Genomic DNA, 23,082 nt, shown 5'->3' with positions numbered 1-23,082 from the left:
TGCAGCACAGGATTAGAGGCATTGTAGGGCAGCCTTTCATCTCCGGGATGTGACACCGGGCCCCGGCCAGATCAAAAAACCATAAGTCTTAATTCCACCCGCCCAGCCAGGAGCCGGGAAATGGTGTGAAAACCGAGACAAATCCCCCCAGTGAAGTGGATTAGAGCCACTGGAGGCTACACGGGTGTCGTGGTTTAGCCCCATCCGGCAACTAGGACCATGCAGTGGTGGGACGTAGAAGAGAATCAGAAGAGTAAAAGCAAGAAAAGTCGTGGGTTGAGATAAAGATGGTTTAATAGGTAGAGCAAAAGCTGTGCATGCAAGCAAAGCAAAACAAGGAATTAATCCACCACTTCCCATCGGCAGGCAGGTGCTCAGCCATCTCCAGGGTAGCAGGGCTCCATTACGCATAATGGTTACTTGGGAAGACAAAACACCATAGCTCTGAATGACATCCCCTGCCCTTTCTTCTGCTTCCTCCAACTTTCTATACTGAGCATGATGACAAATGGTATGGAATATCCATTTGGGCAGTTGGGGTCATGTGTCCTGGCTGTGTCTCCTCCCAACTTTTTGTGCACCCCTGGCCTGCTCACTGGTGGGGCGGTGTGAGGAGCAAAAAAGGCCTGGTGTGCTCAGCAACAACGAAAACCACCAGTGCACTACCAACACTATTTCCCATCCCAAATCCAAAACATTGCACTACACCAGCTGCTAGTAAGAAAGTCACCTTCATCCCAACCAAAACCACAACAGCAGGGAGCTGCGCTCTCCGGCCTGCGCAATTTCAGTGTTGCAGGGTGTAAAAATGGTTCACAATTAAGAGCTTTCTATTTCTGTACCAAATCCTCTACCTGCCAAAGGGGAATGTGGGTCTGGCACAGAGAGACCTGGAGAAGCACGTCAGTGTTGTGCAGGACCTTCTCCAGGTGGACCCCAGGTGGTGGCCCTCTGCCCTGCACCTCCAGCTCCTTGCTTTATGAGTGTGCGATAGAGGAGATTTAGCCGTGAGACAGAGGAGATTTAGCCGTGAGACAGAGGAGATTTAGCCGTGAGAGGTACCAGCAGGATGCAGTGAGGGAATACCCTTGAAAATGGACTCCTGCAAGGAGCTCTACGACTTCAGAGTTTGAGGCTTTGAGGTTTGGCTTTGAGGATGAAGGGCGTCAGCACTTAGCCTGGGTCTAGCAGGAAACCCCTCGGATCGTTTTGGCAAAGTAAACACAAAGATGAGATATTTATTGTGTGCTTTTATTTTACGTGCCGTATTTTAAAGCCACACTCCACCATGGATTAAATTAAATTGTTTTGGTAGACCTGCTCAGATTATATCTAGCCGTTACCTCTGAAACAATGCTTCTTGTAAAGTCTATTTCTAACTTAAAATAAGCAGAATGAGAACCAAGTGATGTTCTTGTGTAAGTGCTTAAAAGAAAAGATGTCAGATCAAAAAAAAAATAATGATGATGGATCTAGCAGGGACAGGTTTATAAAAGGTGAGTGACAAATGAGTGACACGTTTTCCATAACATCCTATTTCTCATGAATATTTTTTCATTTGTTCATACCATTTAGTCTGACCTCTCAGTAAACAATGTAAATTCAGTGACACAGTTTCTGTCATTTACCCACAGTTTTCCTCAATGCTCATTGTAAAAAATCTGACTTTCTAAATTAAAACACTGCTTCAAAGTAATGTAAATGAAAGGACAAATTCTTCCTTTGAAAAATGAAAAAATCCAGTGCTTAATATTGAAATGGAAAAAAATTTTTTGGGCTGAGCAAAATGTTTTGCTTGATATAAACTTAAAAATTGATTTGTTGAACTGTCTCAGGGGGTGAATGTGTTTCAGCTCGAGCCAAACCAAATTTTTATTTTTCATTTCCCCTTCTGCCTCCGAGCTGAAACATTTATTATTCGCTCCCTCTATTTGCCTGTACAAACAATGGTAGATACGCAAGAAATGGTGACAGTGTAATGTTGACTGTCTCCTAATGGAACAAATGTTATTTAACAAAAAAAGAAAAGAGATTAAAGCAGGACATGAGCTGAATGTGATGCCTGGGGAAAGCAAATGTGCGTGACGGTGGGTTCAGAGAGAACCGCGCTGATGTTGGCCGCCTCTTCCCAACAGTCGGCAGCTTGTGCAAGCAGAAAGACCCCGAATGCGACAAGGAAACTTCTGAATGCACCGACTTCGATGGGGTCGCGCTCTGCCAATGCAAAAGCGGGTACTTCAAATACAACAAGATGGACCACTCCTGCAGAGGTATTGCTCTTTGTGTGGCATATTTTGCCTGAATTTTGCTTTAACTTTTTGTTCCAGTGGAAATGAGTGTGTGTCTGTATCACCGTGCATGCAAGAAGCTCAATATTATGAATAAATATTAGCAGCTCAAATTTCTTTTATATAGTTAGGGGACTTTTCAGCAGACGCTGAAGATACTGTCTCTCTCTAGGAATAATATTATCTCTTTCTGGAGCATGCTGTGAGTCACGGTGATCGAGAAGAGGGAGAAAGGGGCCCGGCTGCTTTGGGCTCCAGTTCAGTGGCACAGAGCAGAGATGACGTGCGGCTCTGCCTGTTTTGATTTTGTCTGAACTCTCAGCGAACTTAGGAGAAGTGCTTTAAACTCACAAGCTTATATTAATACCTCATCAATATTTTAAAAATAAGTATCTGAAAATAATTATGAATTTATGTGCTCCTAATAGAAATTTAAAACTTAAGAGTTATATTATTTTTTAGCTACTCGTCAGATCATGAAATCTGGTTGTGCTACATTTTAAATAAGGTCTTTGTCCCTGTGCCAGTGGTCAAAATTACTTCTGTAGGATCAGGGTGTACATTCCCTCGTTCCAGTGGTTGTTGTAGGGCTTCTGAAGAAATGGAGTTTTCTGATGACATATCAGTAAGAATTGCAATAGTGGTTATATATTGTTTCTGGCAGTGTCTGCTCAGGTGCTGTTGAAATAGGAGGAGATGCTTTGTCAATTCCAGATCTGATCAGAGAGTGATAAAAACGTGTCTGGAAATAACTCATGTGCTGCAGACTCTGGGACGGACATCTCAGAGATGGGCATCTCTGGGTCCCAGATCATGGTCCTGCCTCTCCTCTGCTCTGTGGCTCCAAGCGAAACCTTTTTCCTTTGTGTTTTCCTTCCCTCCCTTCATCTTGGGGGAAGGATTTTTATTAGGACATACTGTCTGTCTCCACCTACCCTTGAGAGAGAGAAGGGCTCATGGAGTGAGCAGGGAGTTGAGCTGAAACCTGGTAGGCTTTTGCCCAACTTCTGCTCCATCACCGATGGTGGGGACCCAGGATGAGTTACTCCATTTTTCTTGTCCATGTCCTTTGCCAAGCAGTGTTGTCAAGATAAATACCTGAAAGGCACTGGGGTGTGATGATAACAGAGGGCTAGGAGATCTAACGTCTTGTACATGTGGTTACTCCCTACTTATGGCTCTTGTTCGCTGTGCAAAATATAAAAAAAACCCTGCCTGCACACAGTGGGGCCTCAATTCCCTCTTCAGCTCTCTGCTGTCAGTAGGAAACATCTTATTGATGAGCTCGAGAGTGTCTGAGGAACAGGGTTGATGCAGGACTTAGGCTGCAGTGCAGTGGCATGACGATAGCACTGACTGCATGGTGCCACGTCCCAGCAAGATGCCAGATTTTCAGCATCACTTTGTTCCCATCTGGGTAATCCAGGTGGTTGGGATTTTTAAAGGCTTTTTCAAAAGAAAAGCTATGGCCTTCATTTGATATTTAGGGCTATTTTCTGATAAATATAGCATACAATATACCAGCCTCTTTGAAATCCTCTGCCCTTTCAGCGACTAAACAGGAACTGAGGTCTCCTGAGCATCTGACCCTCATTGTGGGTCATGAAAATGTGGTGCGGTAACTCCAATTATAGTATTTGCAAAGAGGGAAATGGCTATTGTGCTGCCCTGTCCGGTCTCCCCCGTGGGAAGGCGGGTACGGCTGGGAGAGCTGCCGGGGTGTGGGGGATCAGCCTCCCCAACCCTCAGGGATTGTTCTGTCCTGCCTTGTGGTGTCTGTCCCCTAGGGCATGCGCAAAAAAGCATCCCTTGGACCAAGGAAGGGTTGGGTCTCCGAGCCACGGGAGTTTGGACATGTTGGCCATGGTAGAGCTCGGCATGCAGTTGTGTCATCTCTGGGTTGTTGCTGGTTTTCAATCTTCCCAGTATCTTCAGGGCTGTTTTAGAAAGGGTGACAAACCCAATGTGCCAACTTTTCCAGGGCATGCTATTTTTAACAGTACAGAGGGTTTCTAGAGCTAAGCAAGGAGCAGCAAAGCATGTTTCCAAAGAGACCCCTGAGTCTCTTTCAGGAAGGTGAAAGCAAAGGAATCCCAAGTAGAAAAGCACGACTCAACAGCTTTGCTTGGCCCCTGACACTTAAGCCTTTCCTCTGTTCCCTGCTCATGTTCGAAAGCTTGCCGAGTGAGTGTGACAGCCTGAGCTCTCGTGGGAGCGTCTTCAAAGGAGCAGGAAAGATGCCAGAGGAGAAAGCAAAGTGGCAGGAAAAGGCTGGGTGAGGAGAGGAAAAGACATAAGCACCGAGCATTTAAATAAGACAGAGAGATGGATGTTTTCAGGATCTTGCTTTTCCTCTTTACCACCCCTAGAGCCTCCTGGCCCGACAGCTCTGTGCCAGCGGGGTCCCAGGGCTGCTCCTGCCCAAGACACGGCTCCAGCTTTGCGACCGCTCAAGGTGTACGTGTCCTGCACATGTTACGTGGCTAGGGCGGAGGGGGTGAGATTACGCTGGGCTCCATCATCTGCCTGCAGGCTCCTCTGGGCCTTCCCAACACGCACGCAGTGGGCTGGGGCTGGGGCTGACACTGGGGTACATGGGGCTGCTGCGCTCATTAGAGAAGGCAACTCCAACGAGCTGTTGAGGTGATGCCTCCCTCCGCTTTACTGAGGATTTCATTATTGCCTGATCTTGTGGTTCGCTTTGGTAGAGCGTTTACTCCATAATGTTTTCAGTCTGCTTTTGTTAGCAAGTGAAAGGAGCAACCCATCCAGTCCCATTTTGCTAATGCCTCGGTGTTATGGATGAGCCAGGCAAGGATCCTTTGGGATTTACTACTCTTGCCCAGGCTGTTTCATGATTGAGGCTCTTAACTCTTGTCCAGTGACATCTGGTCTCTTCCTTGACTTCAAAGAAACCATCTTAGAGAGAGAAAAATAAATCCAGTGCATCATGATGAGATGCAGCAGGGGGGGTATTTAAAGAGCCTCATCCTCCCCATCCACAGCTCAGGGGGGAGTAAAAGGAGTAAAAGAGGTGGTGGAGGAGTAGTGAGGGTATATAGGGCAGAGAAAGAGACGCAAGACCAGCTGTAATGGACATCAGCTTCCCCATCATCATTGGTGCCAGTTGCTACGCCCCACAGGGTAAATGACATACTTAGTGACACGAGATGCTTAGTAAATGGGATATAGGCCAATGGCATTTTGATATGACCACAAGCAAGGCCAGGCAGCCAAGAGCAGAGTGCCAGGCACATGGCAGAACACGTCTCCTGGAAAGCAGAGACTTGGGTAGAGCTGCGAAGAGGGCTTGGTGGGTAAAGAAGAGGTCCCCAGCTCTGGTTTCTAAGTCTAGTATGGTCCCTGGGTGCATTTAGGGGACATGGGCAGGCAGAAGAGGGGAACTTTGTGATATCTATTTCTGGGAACCAGAAATCAAAAGTGGCGAAGAGAACCTGTAAGCATCCAGAGCAAAGCTGCAATAACCATAGAGACTCAAAGATCTCAGTGCACTTGGCTTTGTTAAAGGCAAAGGAGTGATTTGGTGGTGAGGAGGAGAAATGTGATCATATAACCTTTCTCAGCCTAGCAAGAAAACATCCGAAGGCTGGAATTTGACACTGGGATAATTCAGACCAGAAAGAAGGTGAATGTTTTTAATGGCTGGGGAAATTAACTTTATGAGCATCTGACCCAGGGTTGTGGTTGATTGTCCGCCACTGAGAATATTAAAATCAATCTTGGATGGTTCTCTAAACTGTAGCTCCAGTTCAGCTATTTGATTTGAAACTGGAATTAAATTTAGGGAAGCTCTGTGACCTGTATTATGAGGGGGAGGTCACAGTCACATTGCTCCCTGCTGGCATCAATATCACTTGTTGGTGCTGGAAGAGCCATAAACTTCTGAATCCAGCCAGAAAACTAGTGCTCTCTGTTGGTTTACTATGATATTGCCAGCCCATCCTAATGGACAAAGTTGCACGTTTGTCTTTCTTTTCTTCCTTCCTCTCCTCCTTTGCTAAGCGCATCCAAAAATACAGTTGTTGGCTGTGCCAGATGTGTGAGGGGGAAAAAAATCCATGGGCATGTTTTATTTCTCTTAACAATCTAGTTTTATTCCCTGTGGAGTACGTTGCAGGGATTTCCCAGACCTCTGGGTGATGTTTTGCATGCAGACTCTGGAGGGTTGCTTCACGTGCTGCTCTGGCTTGTCCCTCTGCCCAAAGTGACTCCATCCATGTCACTCCTCCCCAGGTCTCTGTCTGAACTGTCTCAGGTGACCACCTTCACTGCCTCCGCAAAAGGCAGCGTGATTTTATCAGTAATCTGAAGTTTATAATTGTATGTCCAAAGTATCATCCGCTTTGCTGTTCATCAAAAGGGTAGTGTAATTTTCTCAGACAATGCAGGTGATGAGATAGCTGTCCATAAGCACAGAAATTATTTTATTTTGAAGCGATGGTTTCAGTATTTCACCAACATTTTGTACATAGCAGTTTTCTGGGTTATTTTGACCTAGTAAATTTAATTTCTATCATACGGCAAAAATATGATATTTCAAAATTTGATTTAGCTCCAAATTTGACAGAGAACAAAAAAAGGTGACATGAGGCAAAACATAACATACCGCTTTGCGTTACCCCGACTGCGTTTGCGTAACATTTTGTTGCAGTATTAACATTTAAAAGTAATGGATAATGTGCGTCAATGCTCAAGTAGCACCGTTCAAATGAGGTTTCAGAACAAAAAGTGCAGGCACTCGCAGACTTTTTTACACTGCTATTTTGTGGGAAGCAGTAAAAGTGTGCAGCGAGGTTCCATTTGGAGAAGATGATGTTCTGCTGGGAATTACATTACCATCTGCCCAGCCTGTGCCAGGCTCTGGGCTGGCTCTGCCGGGAAGCCCTGAAATGGTCCTGTCAAAGCCAGCGGGAGGTGAATTTACGTGCTCGGTATTTTGCCTAAACCAGAGAAGATATTGCATCACATGAGAGCCCATCGCGGTCCTGCTGTGCCAGCAGCGCAGACCGGCTTGTTGGTCCCCAAGGTTGTTTGGGGTGAGGCTGCCGTGGGAAGCGGGGATGGGAAATGCCTCCCCTGCACCACTACGCGGTGCTCACGGCCCTTCTCTCCTCTGTGTTTTTAGCCTGTGAAGATGGATATAAGCTGGAAAATGATACCTGTGTGAGGTATGGTGACTGTTCTGCCCTCCTCCTACCCCACCATCCTTCTTAATATTGCTTTCGTGACCTGTTGGCACAACTAAGCCGCTGAAACTCCCTGTTGTTTTCTGTTACCAGCTGCCCGTTTGGCTTAGGTGGATTCAACTGTGGAAACCGTAAGTACCGAGTTTTGCTTCTTTTAATATCCGCAGTGTCAGAAACGGGAAATTTGAAACAAGTAATTGCAAATGACTATCTCTAAAATGCAGTGGGTTCACACTACTCTTGTTTTTTGTTTCTTCATTTTCTGTTAAAAATTATTTTGTTGACCTTTGAGAAACTTGACTTAATGTTATGTCCTAAGGAAAGGAAATCTCCTTTCTCTGGATACTCTCATGACAGCACATATAATGGGCACCCTTGAAGCAAGATATTCAGAGGTGAATCCATGAAATGTTGTTTGAATGATTCTGATCTATCAGTGAAGGGAATCCATCCCACAGAGAAGCAAGAGCTTGTTCTTCCTTCAGCAGGAGATCCCAAACTCCATCCATTTCACTTGAAAATTTAAGGCGATATTGCTTAGAGAGGGAGGGAAGATGGGAAATAAACAGTTAATCCCTTTGCATGAGGACTGTGGATATGTTTAAATTAGTATTTGCAACTACATCGCTGTTTCTAAGTGAATCTCTGTCTTCCCTGTCTGCAGCGTATCAGCTCATCACTGTGGTGATCGCGGCTGCAGGAGGGGGACTTCTGCTTATCATGGGCATAGCACTGATTGTCACCTGCTGCCGGTAGGTACCACCGCCAGCCCCGGGTCATCTCTGGCATCCTCTCAGTGGGTTACACCACACTTAGTGCTTCACATGTGAACCCCGAAGGACCAAAACATAGGTGAAAACATAGGGTAGCTAATCAAGTGGATTAATCAGAGATACTGACGTATTACATTGTGCTTTCATTTGGGACGTATCTTTTTTTTTTCAAGAAACCAGGCTAAAAAATTCAACTCAGTGTCTCTTAAGGATGCACATGGCAATTGTGTCCTCTAAAGATGGGGAGGCAAAAGAGTCCTTCTGACTCAGAGCTGTAAGGCAGCCAGGGAGCAGTCTCCAAACAGCAAGCTAAGTAGAAAGGAGAAGTTTAGGCAACAGCAAAGGTTGCTGGCCATTGCTCAAGTGGTGTTTGAGTGTATTTGAGTCTGTTTTCATTTTTCTTTATGGACAAGTCTTGCACGTGCTCTCACTTTATGAGTCTCTCCCTGTCAGGTGCACACACACGTGTACACACATCGTTCCCATACCAGCAAGTAGCTTTCGGACTAGATGCGAGACATGCTGCCAAGGAAGGTCTGCTTCATGATTTTTATATCATGAAAAGGGCTGCCTTGCAGTAACACCCTCTCCCCTCCATTCCAGCCCCTAAATCCATGATTTCAAAGCCCTCTGGTTAAAGTGGCCAGATGGATTTATCAGTAACATAGATGTGGCAGTGGTTTGGTTGGCACAGTGGTGTGCGCTTGTTCCCACGTGTTTTGATCCAGGGGGATGCCCGCAAGCCCCAGCCAGGAGGGGTGATGGCCAGTACACCTCTAGGGCCCAGAGTGCAGATCTCCACAGGGATGGGCTGATCTTCTCATGAGTCCTGACTTTTGGCAGGTTATGTGACTTCCTGGAGGGTGCTCTGCCAAAGTCCACTCATACAACATGGTACTCATGTAGGGGCATTTGGTGCCATTCAGACTTGCAGCTTGCAGGCCTTCCCTCTCATGAGTTAACATTGTGCCTAGAGGTGCTATAGTTAAGCACTTGGAGACTTGAATAGCATAGGGGCTCCCATAGGTTTTTCTTTCGTCCTAGATTTCTGTGACTTTTTCATTGACTCAGGGGAGCACACACATTTTTAAGAGACGATGGGCATAAGTTGGAACAGGAGAGGTTCAAACTGAACGTAGGGAAAAACTCTTTCACCAAGAGGACAGTAAGGCAGTGGAACAGGTGGCTCAGAGAGGTTATGCCATCTTCATCCTTGGAGATTTCAAATCCCACCAGATAATGCCCTGAGTAGCATGAGCTGACCTCATATCTGATTTTGCCTTGGAGCAGAAGATTGGACTACAGCCCTTCTGAGGTCATCTTTGTTCCTAGCCAAGGTTCATAACATGAAGTAAATCTCCTGAGATCACATCAGAAATGCATACAAGATAGTAGGATAAGTTCTGTGTTTTCACTTTCCTTAATTGTTTTATAAACAGGAAGAATAAAAATGACATAAGTAAACTAATTTTCAAGAGTGGAGATTTCCAGATGTCACCATATGCTGAATATCCGAAGAACCCCCGGGGACAGGAGTGGGGCAGAGAGACCATCGAGATGCAAGAGAACGGAAGCACCAAGAACCTGTTGCAGATGACAGATGTGTATTATTCGGTATGTATCTATCCCTTTGTGCCTAATATAGCAAAGATATATTCCTTTGGTTTTGGAAGGTCAGATCCCTTTCCTGCAAAATAAAAAAGCAGATAAATAGCTTCCGTAGGCAGCAAGGTAGTCCTATGGACTCCAGCTGTTACACATGTGGTGTAGGAAGAGTGCTAGGGAAATGTCTAGGAACATTTTGGTAGATGCCTAAAAAGCCCAATCCTAGAGTAGAGAAGGAGAGTTAAAGATTTTGGACAGGCTGCTAGGAATTCCTGTGGGTAGTCTTCTCCCTTCCACGCTCACTGATGATGATGGAAGGTTGAGACCTCTGCCTGGGGAACTCTGTCTGTATCCAGAGCTGTGATGCTGTTGTATCATCTGTCACTAATCTACAGCAACATACTGGATGTACTTGAGGTGTGTGGAGGTTACTCATGATTGAAAGTTGCAGGATTTCACCCAAATCACACATTCTGGACTCGTACTTTCCAGAGCAGAGAGCAATAAGCAGTACTTTTTTTCTGGCTTGTATTTTAAGTTTTCCAGTAAGCAAGTTTATTGGGTTGCACAACATGAAGGGAAATAATCCTCCTTCCTGCTTCCAGTAAGAATGAGAGATTAGGAATTGAAAATGCATTTCCTAAACATTTTTTAAGACTTTTATTATGCTGGCGACTAGAAAGGGGAGCTTTTTAGCAGGGAGTAGGTGACGAGGGCTTTGCATGGATCTGCTCTGTAACAGATCAAACCAGGTGGCTTGATGTTATTTACTGGGTGAACGAATTGTACAGTCTTGGTCTTAGACGTTAAAGTTCATCAACCAAGTGTCCCCAGGAGATTTACTTAAGTAAGAGAAGGGAAAAGAAAGCAAGGTCATATCACTTTGTATTTGACATATAATTCAAGTGCCTGTGTTGGGAGAATAGGTACCTATGGTTAATGGGGAGAAAAGTGCTCCAAGGTAATACTCAAAGCAGGAGACTAACTTTGATTTTCCAGAAGCGTTTCCTTTCGGGATGGTTCTGAGACAATATCCTTTTCATGAGGGTTGTTTCAGTGCCTGAGCTCATCAGCACAATTCTCTTGGATTAAAAATTAACTGTGCGCTTAGACTGCACTTGGTGGAGTCAGGTAAACTTCAAGTGTCCTAATTGGCAAGATGTTGAAATTAGATTGCATCAGAATAATCCCTTCAGGCACTGCATAACTCCCACAGTAAAAATCATTCTAGGCTGTAGAGATCATTAGCGATCACATTGTTCCTTCTAGCTACTGAAATAACTGCTGGGAAAGGTGGTAAGGCTGTGCCTGAAGGAGGATTGAGTGTGAGAATAAGACCCTTTTTATTTAATTTTTTTGCTAATACAGCCAACTGGACTGAGAAATCCTGAACTGGAAAGAAACGGACTTTATCCTCCCTACACTGGTTTGCCTGGATCTCGACATTCATGCATCTACCCTGGACAGTACAATCCATCCTTCATTAGTGACGAAACCAGAAGAAGAGACTATTTTTAGCAGGGAGTGGAGAGGGAGTGGAAGATTGACACAGTTTTGTGGCCTTTGATCCCCAGGTACAGTCTGTCTCCTGGGCAGTTCAGCCCACATCAATCTTACTCTTCCCATTTAACAGGAAGGACTTTGAACTCCATGCCGAGCGTTGCTGCCCTGAGGAACGGTTACACTTGCTGAGCAGCAGAGAGAAGAAGGACGAGGATGGAATGGCTCCAGGTGCACATCACTAAAAGACCCAGATGGAAGCTAACACATATACTCTGAATTTGTTCTGTGCTGCTTCTTCACTCTTTACGCTAGATGGCAAGCATGGATCAGTACAGGCAGATGAACTATGCCCACCACTCTGCATTGAATACCACTAGGGAGTGTTTTGTTTACAGATCTTGTTCACTGTTGACTATGCTTGTCTTCTTAGACAACCTTCATGCAAAGATTCACTGTGCAACTCCTATTGGTAGGGCAAGTTTGTCCACTCCCTTTTCCATCGCTGCATTGCTTTCTGCTTCATCCATGACAGGGAAGCTGGCTGATCCTCTAGACCTCACCTTCTTAGTGGTAGAAGTTCTGCTGATGGCTGGGTCTTCGCTGAAGTCTGGTGCCTGGAAATGTTGGCTGAATTCATGGGTAGATTGTGTCTCCAAGGAGTACAGGAAAGTTAGTCTTACCACTGCAATTCTAACTGAAAAAAAGACACAGTTGGTCCTGCACACTGCTTTGAAAACTTCCTCTATATAGGGAAGAGTCTGAGCATCTTGGTGTTTTGTCAACCAGCATTGTTCAGAAGTGATGCCACTACACATCATCATAGTGTTTCCGTATAGGATCTTATGGGGCTCTGCTTCCCTGCAGGGATTTCAATGCCTGCAGAAACAGCAATATAATGTTAAATACTTGCTCATGGGGAAGAAAAACATAAGCTGGGAATTCAGCACGCTCCTTACAAGGAATCTGGGAAGATGCAATAATGCTATACCCCTCGTCGGGCAGGTGGAAGGTGAATTCTGGGCACTGCAGATGAGACACAGTTTTCAGGCCTCCACAGCCCACCTTGACTTCAGTAGGAGCTGTGGAGGCTTTCAGTACATTGGAAAATAAGGCTTACTGCAGTCAGTTGCATTTAAGGCAGAGAAAAACATGATGCTTTGAATTCCAGCAGAACAAAGATCACTGATGTTGAAGTGTTTTGCTTTCTTCCGTCCTAGTTTCAAGTGATTCAGATGAGGCAGGCTTCCTCACCTAGGTGTGTTAATTAATATTAATCACCTTTGCAAAAACTGGAGAATGTAAGTTATTACATTTCTCACCAAAGATCAGGTTGAAAACCATATTCTGACTTGAGAAGGGTGTTGAAAGAGATCTTATTAATGAAGTATATTTACCACTTAACTTTACTGCAGTGTTAACCTGAGTCATCCAAACCTTGACCGGATACAGGATACAGATGCGGATCCTTCCCCTGAATGTGACTTTGCTGTTAATTCAAGGTGATTGCTTGTATGAAGCCATCAAATAGCACAATTCTTCAGCCATTAACCCACCATCTCCCTGGTGCATACAGAAGCTAGTTTCACTGAAGTTCACATACCCTCTGACACTTCCCTCTACCCCCGCAGTGTTCAACTACAAGTAAGTTCATAAGGTAGCTCAGCTCACTGAAGCTGTAAGGACCATGGGATGTGTCCCCCAGAGTGCCTAACCCCAAGTGAGAATGGCAGTTCAGATGCTGATGTGTTGTGTAGTTGCTCACCAGGGGCAAACCTGGGGTGATGAGGAGCCCTCTGTCACGGAGCAGGTACTAGTACCTGCGTCCTATAGATGCTGTGAGCCCCCAGACCCTTTCCCAGCACTTTGAAGGCTGGTTGTATTCCCTATCAGAAGTGAGCAACAGCAACCCAGAGGAAGGGCAGCTAGTACTAGACAGTCATCAGGTGCATGGGCTTAGCAAATTGCGAATTGCAAAGGATTTGAGTGAAAATGAGCTAAGACCATTCCTAATTGAAATCACTAATTGCTAATTGAAATTTGCAAAAGTTTGCAAATAATTAATGATGTTCAAATTCTTCTTAATGCTGCATCTGGAGTGAAAGGGTCTCAGTAAACCCAGCAGGATTTTCTGACCGAGGACTTCAAAACTTGGCTTTTTCCAAAAGAGACAACTTTATTGCACTGAAATTTTCCCTCTGCCAGAGCAGGTAGATATTGGGAAATTTCGTATGGGAATGTATCTATTGTAGCCTGACCTTCCTTTTAGCTTTGGTAAGAAATGAGTCACAGAGCCAACACATAGTCCACAGGAGGAGGAAAAGGGTCTCTCCTGACCTGCAGCACCTTCTCTGGGTGTCCCAGGAGGCCCGGCACAGCGGCCAGGGGAGGATTTAGGAAGACGTCAGCACTGGGTGCGTGCAGGTGCTTTCCTGTGCGGTGCTCCAGGAAGTCTTTGCGGAGCTGGCAGATACAGCCCCAGGTGATTCAGTCCCCAGGTCTCCACCAGCCCGGCCGCTCCCTGTGCTGCGATGCTTCCATCTTCACCCGCGCCAGCCAGCTCCCAGCTCCACAAGGGCAGAAGGCGTGGGTGCCAGACAGTGTGTTTTGACAGTTTATGACAGTTATTTTACTGCAGCTTTTTACAACCACATCCCAGCAGCAATGGGCAACAAGCATGTGACCTGTTTCAGCGCAGCTTGCTTCCGTTAAAGCTGCCACCGGCATCATCTTTGGCTTTTCCATCTCTGCCATAAACCAAGCACCCCTGCCAGTGGAGTGGGGTTTGTTGCTCCTGTCAGATGGGAGAAGGGTCTTCACATGCCCTCACACCCACTTTCAAATACGAATTCCTCCCTGCTCAGCACCTAACTCCCTGTAGGACGTCTAAATAAAAGCAGCTGATTTCTCAGACTAAGATTACTTTTAGCTACTCCAAATTGCAAATTTTTGAGCACACTGGATGTTTTTGCCAAGGGAATTGCTCCCCGCTATCCAAGAAGATAAGATAGAAGTGGCATGTTTCTTGTAAGGAGGATGCAAGTGATTCAGCCAGATGTGGGGAAAGGAAGAAAAACTACGCCAACACTGCACAGAAATCTGTTCTTGCTCCTGGCTGCTGTGGAAAGCTAAGGCAGCAGTCAGCAAGGGCCCATGGGCAGTTGTGTGGGTGTGGTTTTGATTAAGTTTGGAAAAAACGCTAATTATGTTGCTTGACAGGAAAAGATGTGAGAGACACGCATTTGCTGCTGTGGTGCTCTGCCAGTTGCGCTGACAAAAGCCTCTCACCCACAGAAATACCCCCAGCACTCAGCCTAGGAAAGGCAGCCCCAGTGAACAGAGCAGCAATGCCCGGATTTGAGGGATCATTCAAAAGGGAGGCTTGTATGCTTAGCCTTCCTGTGTCCCTGCCATGCACCGCTGCCCGCCCTGGCCAGCCCTCCCAGCTGCCCTGGAAGAATCAGGGGCCTTTTGCATGCTATTGAAACCTCACAGCACTGAATTGGGCTATATGAGGAAAAAGCACGACAGGAGCATTTTGTGGCACTTTGCCCTCCACATTTAAAGCATTAGGTAATACAGCAACAATGAATCTTGTTGCTGTTGTGGCATTTCCTGCAAGTCCCACTGTCACGGTCATGTCCTGAGTCACCCCTTGTGACCGGCCTTTTAAGAGGTATTTGCCTCCACACTGAGCAGTAGTAAAAGGCTTTAAAAATAGCAATGAATTGCAGTCACAGAGAGGTGTTTGTCATCTTGTGGAATTGTTTATGCCAATACACATAAACATTGCTTGCCGGGACCTGAGTGAGCAGCAGAGCGGGTTTGGACATTGCTGCAGACATGCCAAGTGCTTCCCCAGGGCTTGTCTCTGATGCTGGTCAATGGCCATATCCGTTCCAAATCCAGCTGGACGTCTCATTTTCTCATAGCGATGTTTAATCTTTAGTTTTCTTCCTTAAATTAACAAGAACGGATGCATTTTACTTAAATGCTCTTCCTATGCTGACTAATGTTTTTTCCTCTTTACACACAAAGGATCTAACCGAGCATCCATTATAATGACTGGGGTAACTCTCCCATGGACTGTAATAAAGTTTTTTTTAGGCCTGAAGTATTCCACCACCAGGGTCACCTGTATGTAGTACATGCTTTCCTGTGGCTCTGTGTTCTGCCTATCTCTGTGATACTGTTGCTGCCTTTCCAGTTGTATTTATTTTTTTAAAGTATACTTACTACTGTAGCAGAACCTGTATTATGTGAGATTGAACAAAACAGGTTCAAGATCTGAAACACCTTCCTGAGAAGAGAGTGAACGTGAATTTAGTGTAGTTGTATTACTGATCAGCCAGCCTGTGTCCTATCGTGTAAGATCTTCTAGGGACATAGAGGTGCTTCCTGCAGTCACAGATAAGAACTCTTCCGTTCACTCTTACTTGTCCCTTCAGAAATGAAGGAAGATCTCCCAGTTTCCAAAGGAGCATGAGCTGTGTGTTTTGAAGATTTTGGGAGCCTTGCAATGTGTATTTAATTCTTTGTTCCCTTGAACTGCTGAAATTGAAAAGCAGGACAGAAATCCATGAAGGGGTAAGAAATAACATAACGAACAAAAAAAGAAAGGAATATGCTTACATGTTTTGGAGAAGTAAATGTCTAAAGCGAATGTGGCTTCTGTACTGTAGGGTCATATGTGGGATGACACCTTTCCTGTGTCTAGTTTGTGTTGCATGTGCATAATATCCTTCTTGAGGGAAAACCTAGAGAGGGTGCCTGGTGGTCCTCAGAAGTAGCATGTAAATGCTAAGTTCCCTGTTCTTTGTTTTGGCAAAATGCTAGAAGGGATGGGAGTCTTGCTTGAGTTAATGACTGCAGCAGGCATCCCCCACATCTGCAAAATCCTATGTGTAAAAGCCCTGTGGAATACAGTAAAAACTGATCACTTCTCTTGAACAATGCCATAGAATTCGCCTGACATAAAAGGTCTCCAATGAAATCTGCTAGGATAGGTTTACTTTAAAGAAGAAAACCTTAACTAATATTTAATAGTTTCCTTCTTTAAAGGAAATTGTGTTAAACTCAGTCATTTGTTTTAAGCCGTGTTAAATTCTACAAGACTTTCTCTCAACGGAAGGTCGAACTTGGCGTGTAAAATCATAATGGTTTATTTGAGCAGCTTTCAGAATTGCAGTAATAAAGCTTACCTTTCGTGAGCTCTGTTTCAACAGGTAAATTTTCAGCATTTGTTTGTGCTTCTTTTATCAACCTGAATGTAAACCTGCTTTATGTTCTTGACCTTGCCCTCTTTCCTTCCCTGTATCTCTGAATGTTTGCTTCCACGTTGCTGGGGTTCTAAGGACATTTTCGAAACCAGTATTATTTAAAGTTGTATCATATTTTCAGCCTCCACTAATTATACAGTACTGTAGTAGCAAAATATAATTTTTAAGGATTGGATTATTTTTATACCTGCATCCAATATTATTAAATCTGGCGTTCTAGTCAGTATTATAAAAGGATACAATAAAACTATGAATATTAGTATGTCTCAGCTTTTTTATTGTCTTTAGCTTTCCCTGTAGAGAGATGCATATGCAATTTTAGATGGTTTTAATTATAATTAGAAATCTAATCTACAAAATAAGAAATGTTATAGTTCTTTTGTTCCTCTGGTGGTGCTTGGTGGTTGAATAACTAAAATGAAAGCAAAGAGGAAAAGGGCACGTTCTGTTGGTTGTGCTAAATGAACTTCTGCTCAGCTAAAATACTGAGGAGGGGAGGAAAACCTCAGGAGAGGTTGATGCAGAAGAGCTGTTTGCAAGGGCAAGGGACTGGACCTGACCACAGTGAAATCAGCCCTACCTCACTGAGTGCCACTGAGGACCGTGAAGAATACACAGCTGAACGTCTCTCAGAGGAAGGAGGAGGGTACCTCGAATCCAGATGAACACAATGTCCAGCCCAGGCTGCTGGAAGAGGTGTGATGTGGAAGAGAATCTGGAATAAAGGCAGGTATGTTCATTTGGGACAATCTTTTCCTATATGGCTCCAGATGAGTACAACACTCAACCGCGATAGCAAGTGGATGGGACTAAGGTGGGATTCATCTGTTCTACCAAAAGTTAGGTGGCCAGTTTGAACCCACCATCTGGCACCTCCAGTAGCCATGAAAAGAGACAAGTGTCCGCAGAGGGTAGCTCACCCCATGGTAAGATATCCCTCACCCTTGGCAGCCGTGTCACAAGACCCCACACTAGACAGCTGCCCTAGATGAAGTGGGAGCCACTCGCAGAGAAATTCTGAGTCTAGAACATACTTCTTGCTACATCCTGAAACTACAGCCTACTTTCTACGGTGATATAGTACAGAACTGTACTATATGCGTGTTCCTTGTCTAGTGAGACGCCAGTGGGAAAATAAAGGAGGAAGTAACCCGATTAAATCCTGACATTCTGTTCACTTGCAAGAGAAGGACTGTTAACAGTGCCTCAGTTTTGTTACCAATGCTATTGCAAGTTGTTCTATTTTCTGTGTGACCTTGGTGTCTTTTAAGGAAATTGGCAGTGCAAAACGACTGGTAACAACATTACCGTGAGACTAGGTAAAAGACCTTTGCAGTTATGGACAAGCACATGATTTAACAGTCCTGCCCACTTCAGATTTTCATACCAGTGCCTCTGACACCATCAAATGCATCTACATTTTGTGCCCTCAACCATCTTGGGAACCATCTGAAAAGAAGTCAAAATGCATCTGCTTCCCCTGATTATGGGTGATTCTGTATGTATATAGCACTTTGATTTAGACTTCATGGACGGTTTTTTTGAACTTCTAGCTAATTACGATGTGTATTTCTACTTGTGTATGCAATATACAGTGGATGAACCAAATTTACAGGAGATACCAAAATGTACAGGAATCTAGTAAGGAAGAGGATTGAAAAAATGCACAGGAGGAAAGTACCTAGCTGAAGCACATGTAAGAGCTATAAAAGACACTTGCTCCTACTTTAATGTACGTCTTATGGCAGCGTGATTGCCCCTTGATTGCACGCAACTTAACAGGTAAATAATGAGGCTGCACAGGACTATGCAACTTCTAATAAACAAGGCCCTTTACCTTTCATACTTCTTTCTCTTGTCACAAACAAAGATCAAGACAAGAGAACAACTATTGTGTTTGTTACTAAATATAGAACACTTTTTATTCCATAATAATCATGTGTCAGTGTTCTTCATTGCTGTTTCCAAGCTTTACGCACAACAGTTTGGTTTTACAGCTTCTGGAAAGTTAAGTTAACTTTCTGTAAAGAAAGTTTTCTCTGTAATTCCTTAAAAGACATCACAACTGCTGTGTCTGTGTGAATCTGTCTGGAGTAACAGTCAACTATCGTCTAAATATGTGCTTAATAACTGTATCATCAGAGATGCCGATCTTTCCCTGACGTCACTTCTCCTGTTTTGGTAATTCTGTCTGTCTGTTCTCCTAAACCATTCAGTCTCTATTATAATTCCCCCAGGAACTGGCAAGCAAATAGGGCATATGCCACCCTTTCTCTGGGGGCGAACTGGTTGTGGCCACTGGTGTGTCACAAAGTGGACAGGGGAGGGCAAGCAGAGATGAAAAGATCTGGTAAGTGAAGGCGTATGTCTGTTCAGCACATTATTTCCTGGCGGAACTGATGCCTTTTGCATTGCGAATGATTCACACTTCCCAAACTCTGATGGTGATAAACAGGAACTACCAGGTAACAATTTTAATGTGCAGGACGACACACTGAACCAGTAGATACCAGTGTAGCCAGCAAAGCTGCACCATTTACACCTGCTGAAGACCTGACCCGTATTTTCAACAGTGCTCTGGGAAGTTCTCTTGGCCCAACACGCTCACTTCACAGCCAACACAGAGATTTTAAGATTAGTCTAGTTGCATCTTGAGGCATCCCTGGAAAATCGGGATGTGTTGTGATGACTGGAGAGTCTAGATATGCGGGATGGACATTGCCAGAGGTGTCCAACTTGCAGCTGAAACACATGCTGCAGTTCCCTGTCTTGGTTTCACTTGGGATAGAGTTAATTTTCCTCCTAGCAACTGCTGTGTTTTGGATTTAGTATGAGAATAATGTTGATAATACACACTGTTTTAATTGTTGCTAAGTAATGTTTATACTAAGTCAAGGACTTTTTCAGCTTCCCATAGAAGCTGAGAGGGAGCACAGACAGGACATGCTGGCCAAAGGAATATTCCATACCATAGACATCATCCTTGATATATAAATACCATAGACATCATGCTCAGTATATAAATGGGAGTTGGCTGGGGGGCAGGAATCCATGATCACTGCTCAGGATGGGCTGGGCAACTGATCATCAGGTCGTGAGAGCAATTGTATTGCATTACTTTATTTTGTATAGTCTTTTACCATTATTATTATTATTTTCCTCTTCCACTACTATTCTATTAAACTGGTTTTATCTCAACCCATGAGGTTTTTTCTCCCTCTTCTTCCTGCCCTACCAGGGATGGGAATGAGTAAGTGACTGTGTGGTCCTAGTTGCTTGCTGGGGTTAAACCACAACATTCCCCAGATGGCCGATGTCCCTGGGGGCTCACAGCAGCCTCTCCTCAGGAATGTTTCTAATGGGACTTCGGGGTAAGTTTTTGGGTGCCCCCTGAGGTGAAGCCGGGAGGGCGGTGGTGACCTGGAGTGGAGGTTGGGCGCTGCCTGAGCAGGGAGGCACAACGCTCTGGTGCCAGACACTTCCCAGGCATTTCCTTCCCTTTTTCTGTCAGCTCTGTGGCACAGGGGATTTTTACGGATAGGCCTGGAGGAACCAGATGGGATGGGATGGGATGGGATGGGATGGGATGGGATGGGATGGGATGGGATGGGATGGGATGGGATGGGATGGGATGGGATGGGTGGCTGGCATGGGAGCGAGCAGCAGCAAGGGCAGGAGCTGGATCCAGCATGGCCCAGAGTGAGATGGGAGCTGACTCTCACCCTGGCCACCCTCTCAGGCCAGCCTTCCTCGCTGGCTGGGGGTGGCGGGACAGGCCCTGGCTGCTCCTGCTCCCCCACTGCTCGCAGCCCCGCAGCTCCATAACAGCGAGCATGGGCCGCCTCGAGCTCAGGGCCCCCTCCAGCACCATCTCCTGAGGGATCCCCAGCCTGGCCTGGTCCCCCATGGGGCAGGCCCCCACCGCCCTGGGGAAGGCCGGGGCAGTCCCCATGACCAGGGCCAGGGCCTGGCACTGAACCCCCTGGGGGGAAGGGCATATTGAGACCCCAGTACCGGCCTCCTCTCTGAGCTTGGAATTTCCCCCACCCCACAAAACCACCCTGGGTGACCATGCAGGGCGTCTACCGTGGTGATCCCTCAGGAGCTGCCAGCCAGTCCCAGGCTGACATGGGGCAGCACAGGTGCTGCCAGGGGGTCACTGTGGGGACAGGTTGTAGGTGCGAGGAGCAGGCTGCACTGGAGGGGCTTCGGGGCCAGAGGGGTAAAGGAAGATGCAGGCAAAACACCCCACGGTTCGGGCTCAGCACCCTGAGGAGATCTGAGTGGCAGAGCACAGTGGCCAGGCCACTCGTTCCTCATGCCAGCAGGGAGGCATCCAGCCATTTTTGCTGTCCATAAGCCACCAATATTTCCTGTTTCAGTTCAAGATAAAAGTTTAGAATCATAGAGTCATAGGATAGTTAGGGTTGGAAGGTACCTTTAAAGGCCATCTAGTCCAACCCCCTTGCAATGAGCAGGGACATCTTCAACTAGACCAGGTTGCTCAGAGCTGCATCCATCCTGACCTTCAATGTTTCCAGGGATGGGGCATCTACCACCCCTCTGGGCAACCTGTGCCGGTGTTTCACCACCCTCATTGTAAAAAATTTCTTCCTTATATCTATCTAATCTAACCCTATCCTCTTTCACTTTAAAGCCATTACCCCTTGTCCTATCGCAAAAGGCCCTGCTAAAAAGTTTATCCCCATCTTTCTCATAAGCCCCACTTTAAGTACTGACAGGCTGCAATAAGGTCTCCCCGGAGCCTGCTCTTCTCCAGGCTGAACAACCACAACTCTCTCAGCCTGTCCCCACAGGAGAGGTGCTCCACCCCTCTGATCATTTTTGTGGCCCTCCTCTGGGCCCGCTCCAGTTTAGGAAAACCCTAAGCTTAGGAACGACTTCAGTAATACTTCTGTTTGCTCCCACCCTCCTACATACAAAAAGAGTCACTCTCTGAATATATGAGATCAGTACACGAGACTGCATGTCTTGTTCTTAAAACAGCAGACAAAACAAAGGTAGGTGAAGGAAGAGGAGAGGCATTTAACACACAGAGCTGTTACTTCTCTTTCAGAAACGTGTTCATAACCTGCCAGTGTTTCTGGCAGTGGAGTTTGCCAGAGGAGACCAGCTCCACAGCCTTTAGAGGTGGCTTTGCAGGGGATACACCACTGGGTTGCTCATCCTTCTTGTCTATGTCTGATAATAACAGGATAACCTGCGTTTATTTCACTAAAAGACTTCACTGGCAGTTGTGGCAGGATCCAGGGTCACCCAGATCTTTGAAGTGAGAGAAAAGACACCTTTGCCTGAAAAACAGGAAGTGGAAACTACTGTGGGCCATGTGATTTCTAATGGTTTCAAGCAGTGTAGTTTACTGGAGCACAAAGCGGAACAAACACACTGTTGAGCTAAAGAACTTGGGCAGGTGAGGTAGGTAAAAATAAGAGGGTTGACAAAAACCAGATCCTGCCCGCAGAGACCTTTTTTCCCATCTTGGTCTCTATCTAGCAATTTTCAGAGGCTTCCTGGGATGCAATGTCAAAAAGTCTCTGTCTCCCACCTATTTTCCGTGTGTCATAGCTATGTTGGCCTTCTGGGCTATTTCTCATTTCTAGATCTGCTGCAAACTCCAGCCTGACCATCCCTGCTTCCAAGTGTCTCCCTGGCACAAACACACTTCATCTCAAGAAAGGAGGGCTGCCACCCCTTGTCAAACACCTGCTGGTTGTCCCTGCCTGCTCCCCCTTCTCTTGCCACATTGCTGTAGTGAGCCCATAACACACGTAAGATGGCAGCAAACAAAAGACACATAATCACCGCCAGAAAGGCCAAGGTCAGTCCTATTTCTTTGATGTCAAAGATGCAAGTGTTTCCTGTTGCTTTTTAACATGCTGAGCAGTAGGAAGTGCTTTGGCATAAAATTTTGCTTACAAGGAAAGAACACTTGGGGTCTGAGGCATCTGGTCCGTACTGGTCTGTACTGGTAATTTATTGCAAAGGAAGTGAGCATGTGGATCCCAGGTACTCTGCTCCAAGTGTATCATGCCTTGGGATGGGATAGCTTCTTGCACTTTAAGAACAGATTATACGGCACCCTCTGTTTCATTTGGACTGAAGGTGTCAGTGTGGGTAGCTGATATGCTGTCAGGTCCCACAACAGTTTATTTAGCAGTAACTTCCTTGTGTCAACAGGTCTCAAGCATTTATGACTTAAAGAAAGAGCACTGCAGGTCCAGAAATCTCCCCCTAGCCTGAGGAGGAAGGAAAATACATCTTGGATCTATCATTTGCCGCTTGCCACCATGACGTCAGCTCGGGGCTGAACTCTCTACCTGTGGCTGGGACCTTAAATGAGCTAACGAGAGAATAGAAAAGCACTTTCTCTTAGGTTTAGCAGCAAGTGGCAGCAGCAACAGAAGCAGCA

The 23,082-nt window shown here is 45.6% G+C and overlaps 1 protein-coding gene across 4 annotated transcripts in view; it reads left to right on the top strand.

Moving 5' to 3' along the window:
* The window catches only part of HEG1 (heart development protein with EGF like domains 1), a 58,281-nt gene extending 38,438 nt beyond the window's left edge, over positions 1–19,843 (top strand). For 3 of the 4 annotated variants that reach the window (XM_074594734.1, XM_074594733.1, XM_074594736.1), the window contains 6 exons: positions 2,136–2,270; positions 7,435–7,477; positions 7,589–7,626; positions 8,160–8,247; positions 9,708–9,882; positions 11,242–19,843. In XM_074594734.1, coding sequence (XP_074450835.1) covers positions 2,136–2,270; positions 7,435–7,477; positions 7,589–7,626; positions 8,160–8,247; positions 9,708–9,882; positions 11,242–11,391 — 629 coding nt within the window. In that variant the 3' untranslated portion in view covers positions 11,392–19,843. The remainder of the gene's footprint in view (positions 1–2,135; positions 2,271–7,434; positions 7,478–7,588; positions 7,627–8,159; positions 8,248–9,707; positions 9,883–11,241) is intronic. The other variant, XM_074594735.1, reaches the window with a different exon arrangement.
* Positions 19,844–23,082: the final 3,239 nt, after the last annotated feature.

Source organism: Larus michahellis, chromosome 7 (genome assembly GCF_964199755.1).
Source record: "Larus michahellis chromosome 7, bLarMic1.1, whole genome shotgun sequence".
NCBI lineage: Eukaryota > Metazoa > Chordata > Aves > Charadriiformes > Laridae > Larus > Larus michahellis.
Note: the sequence above shows the minus strand (reverse complement) of the source record. Positions and strands in the feature narration are given on the sequence as shown.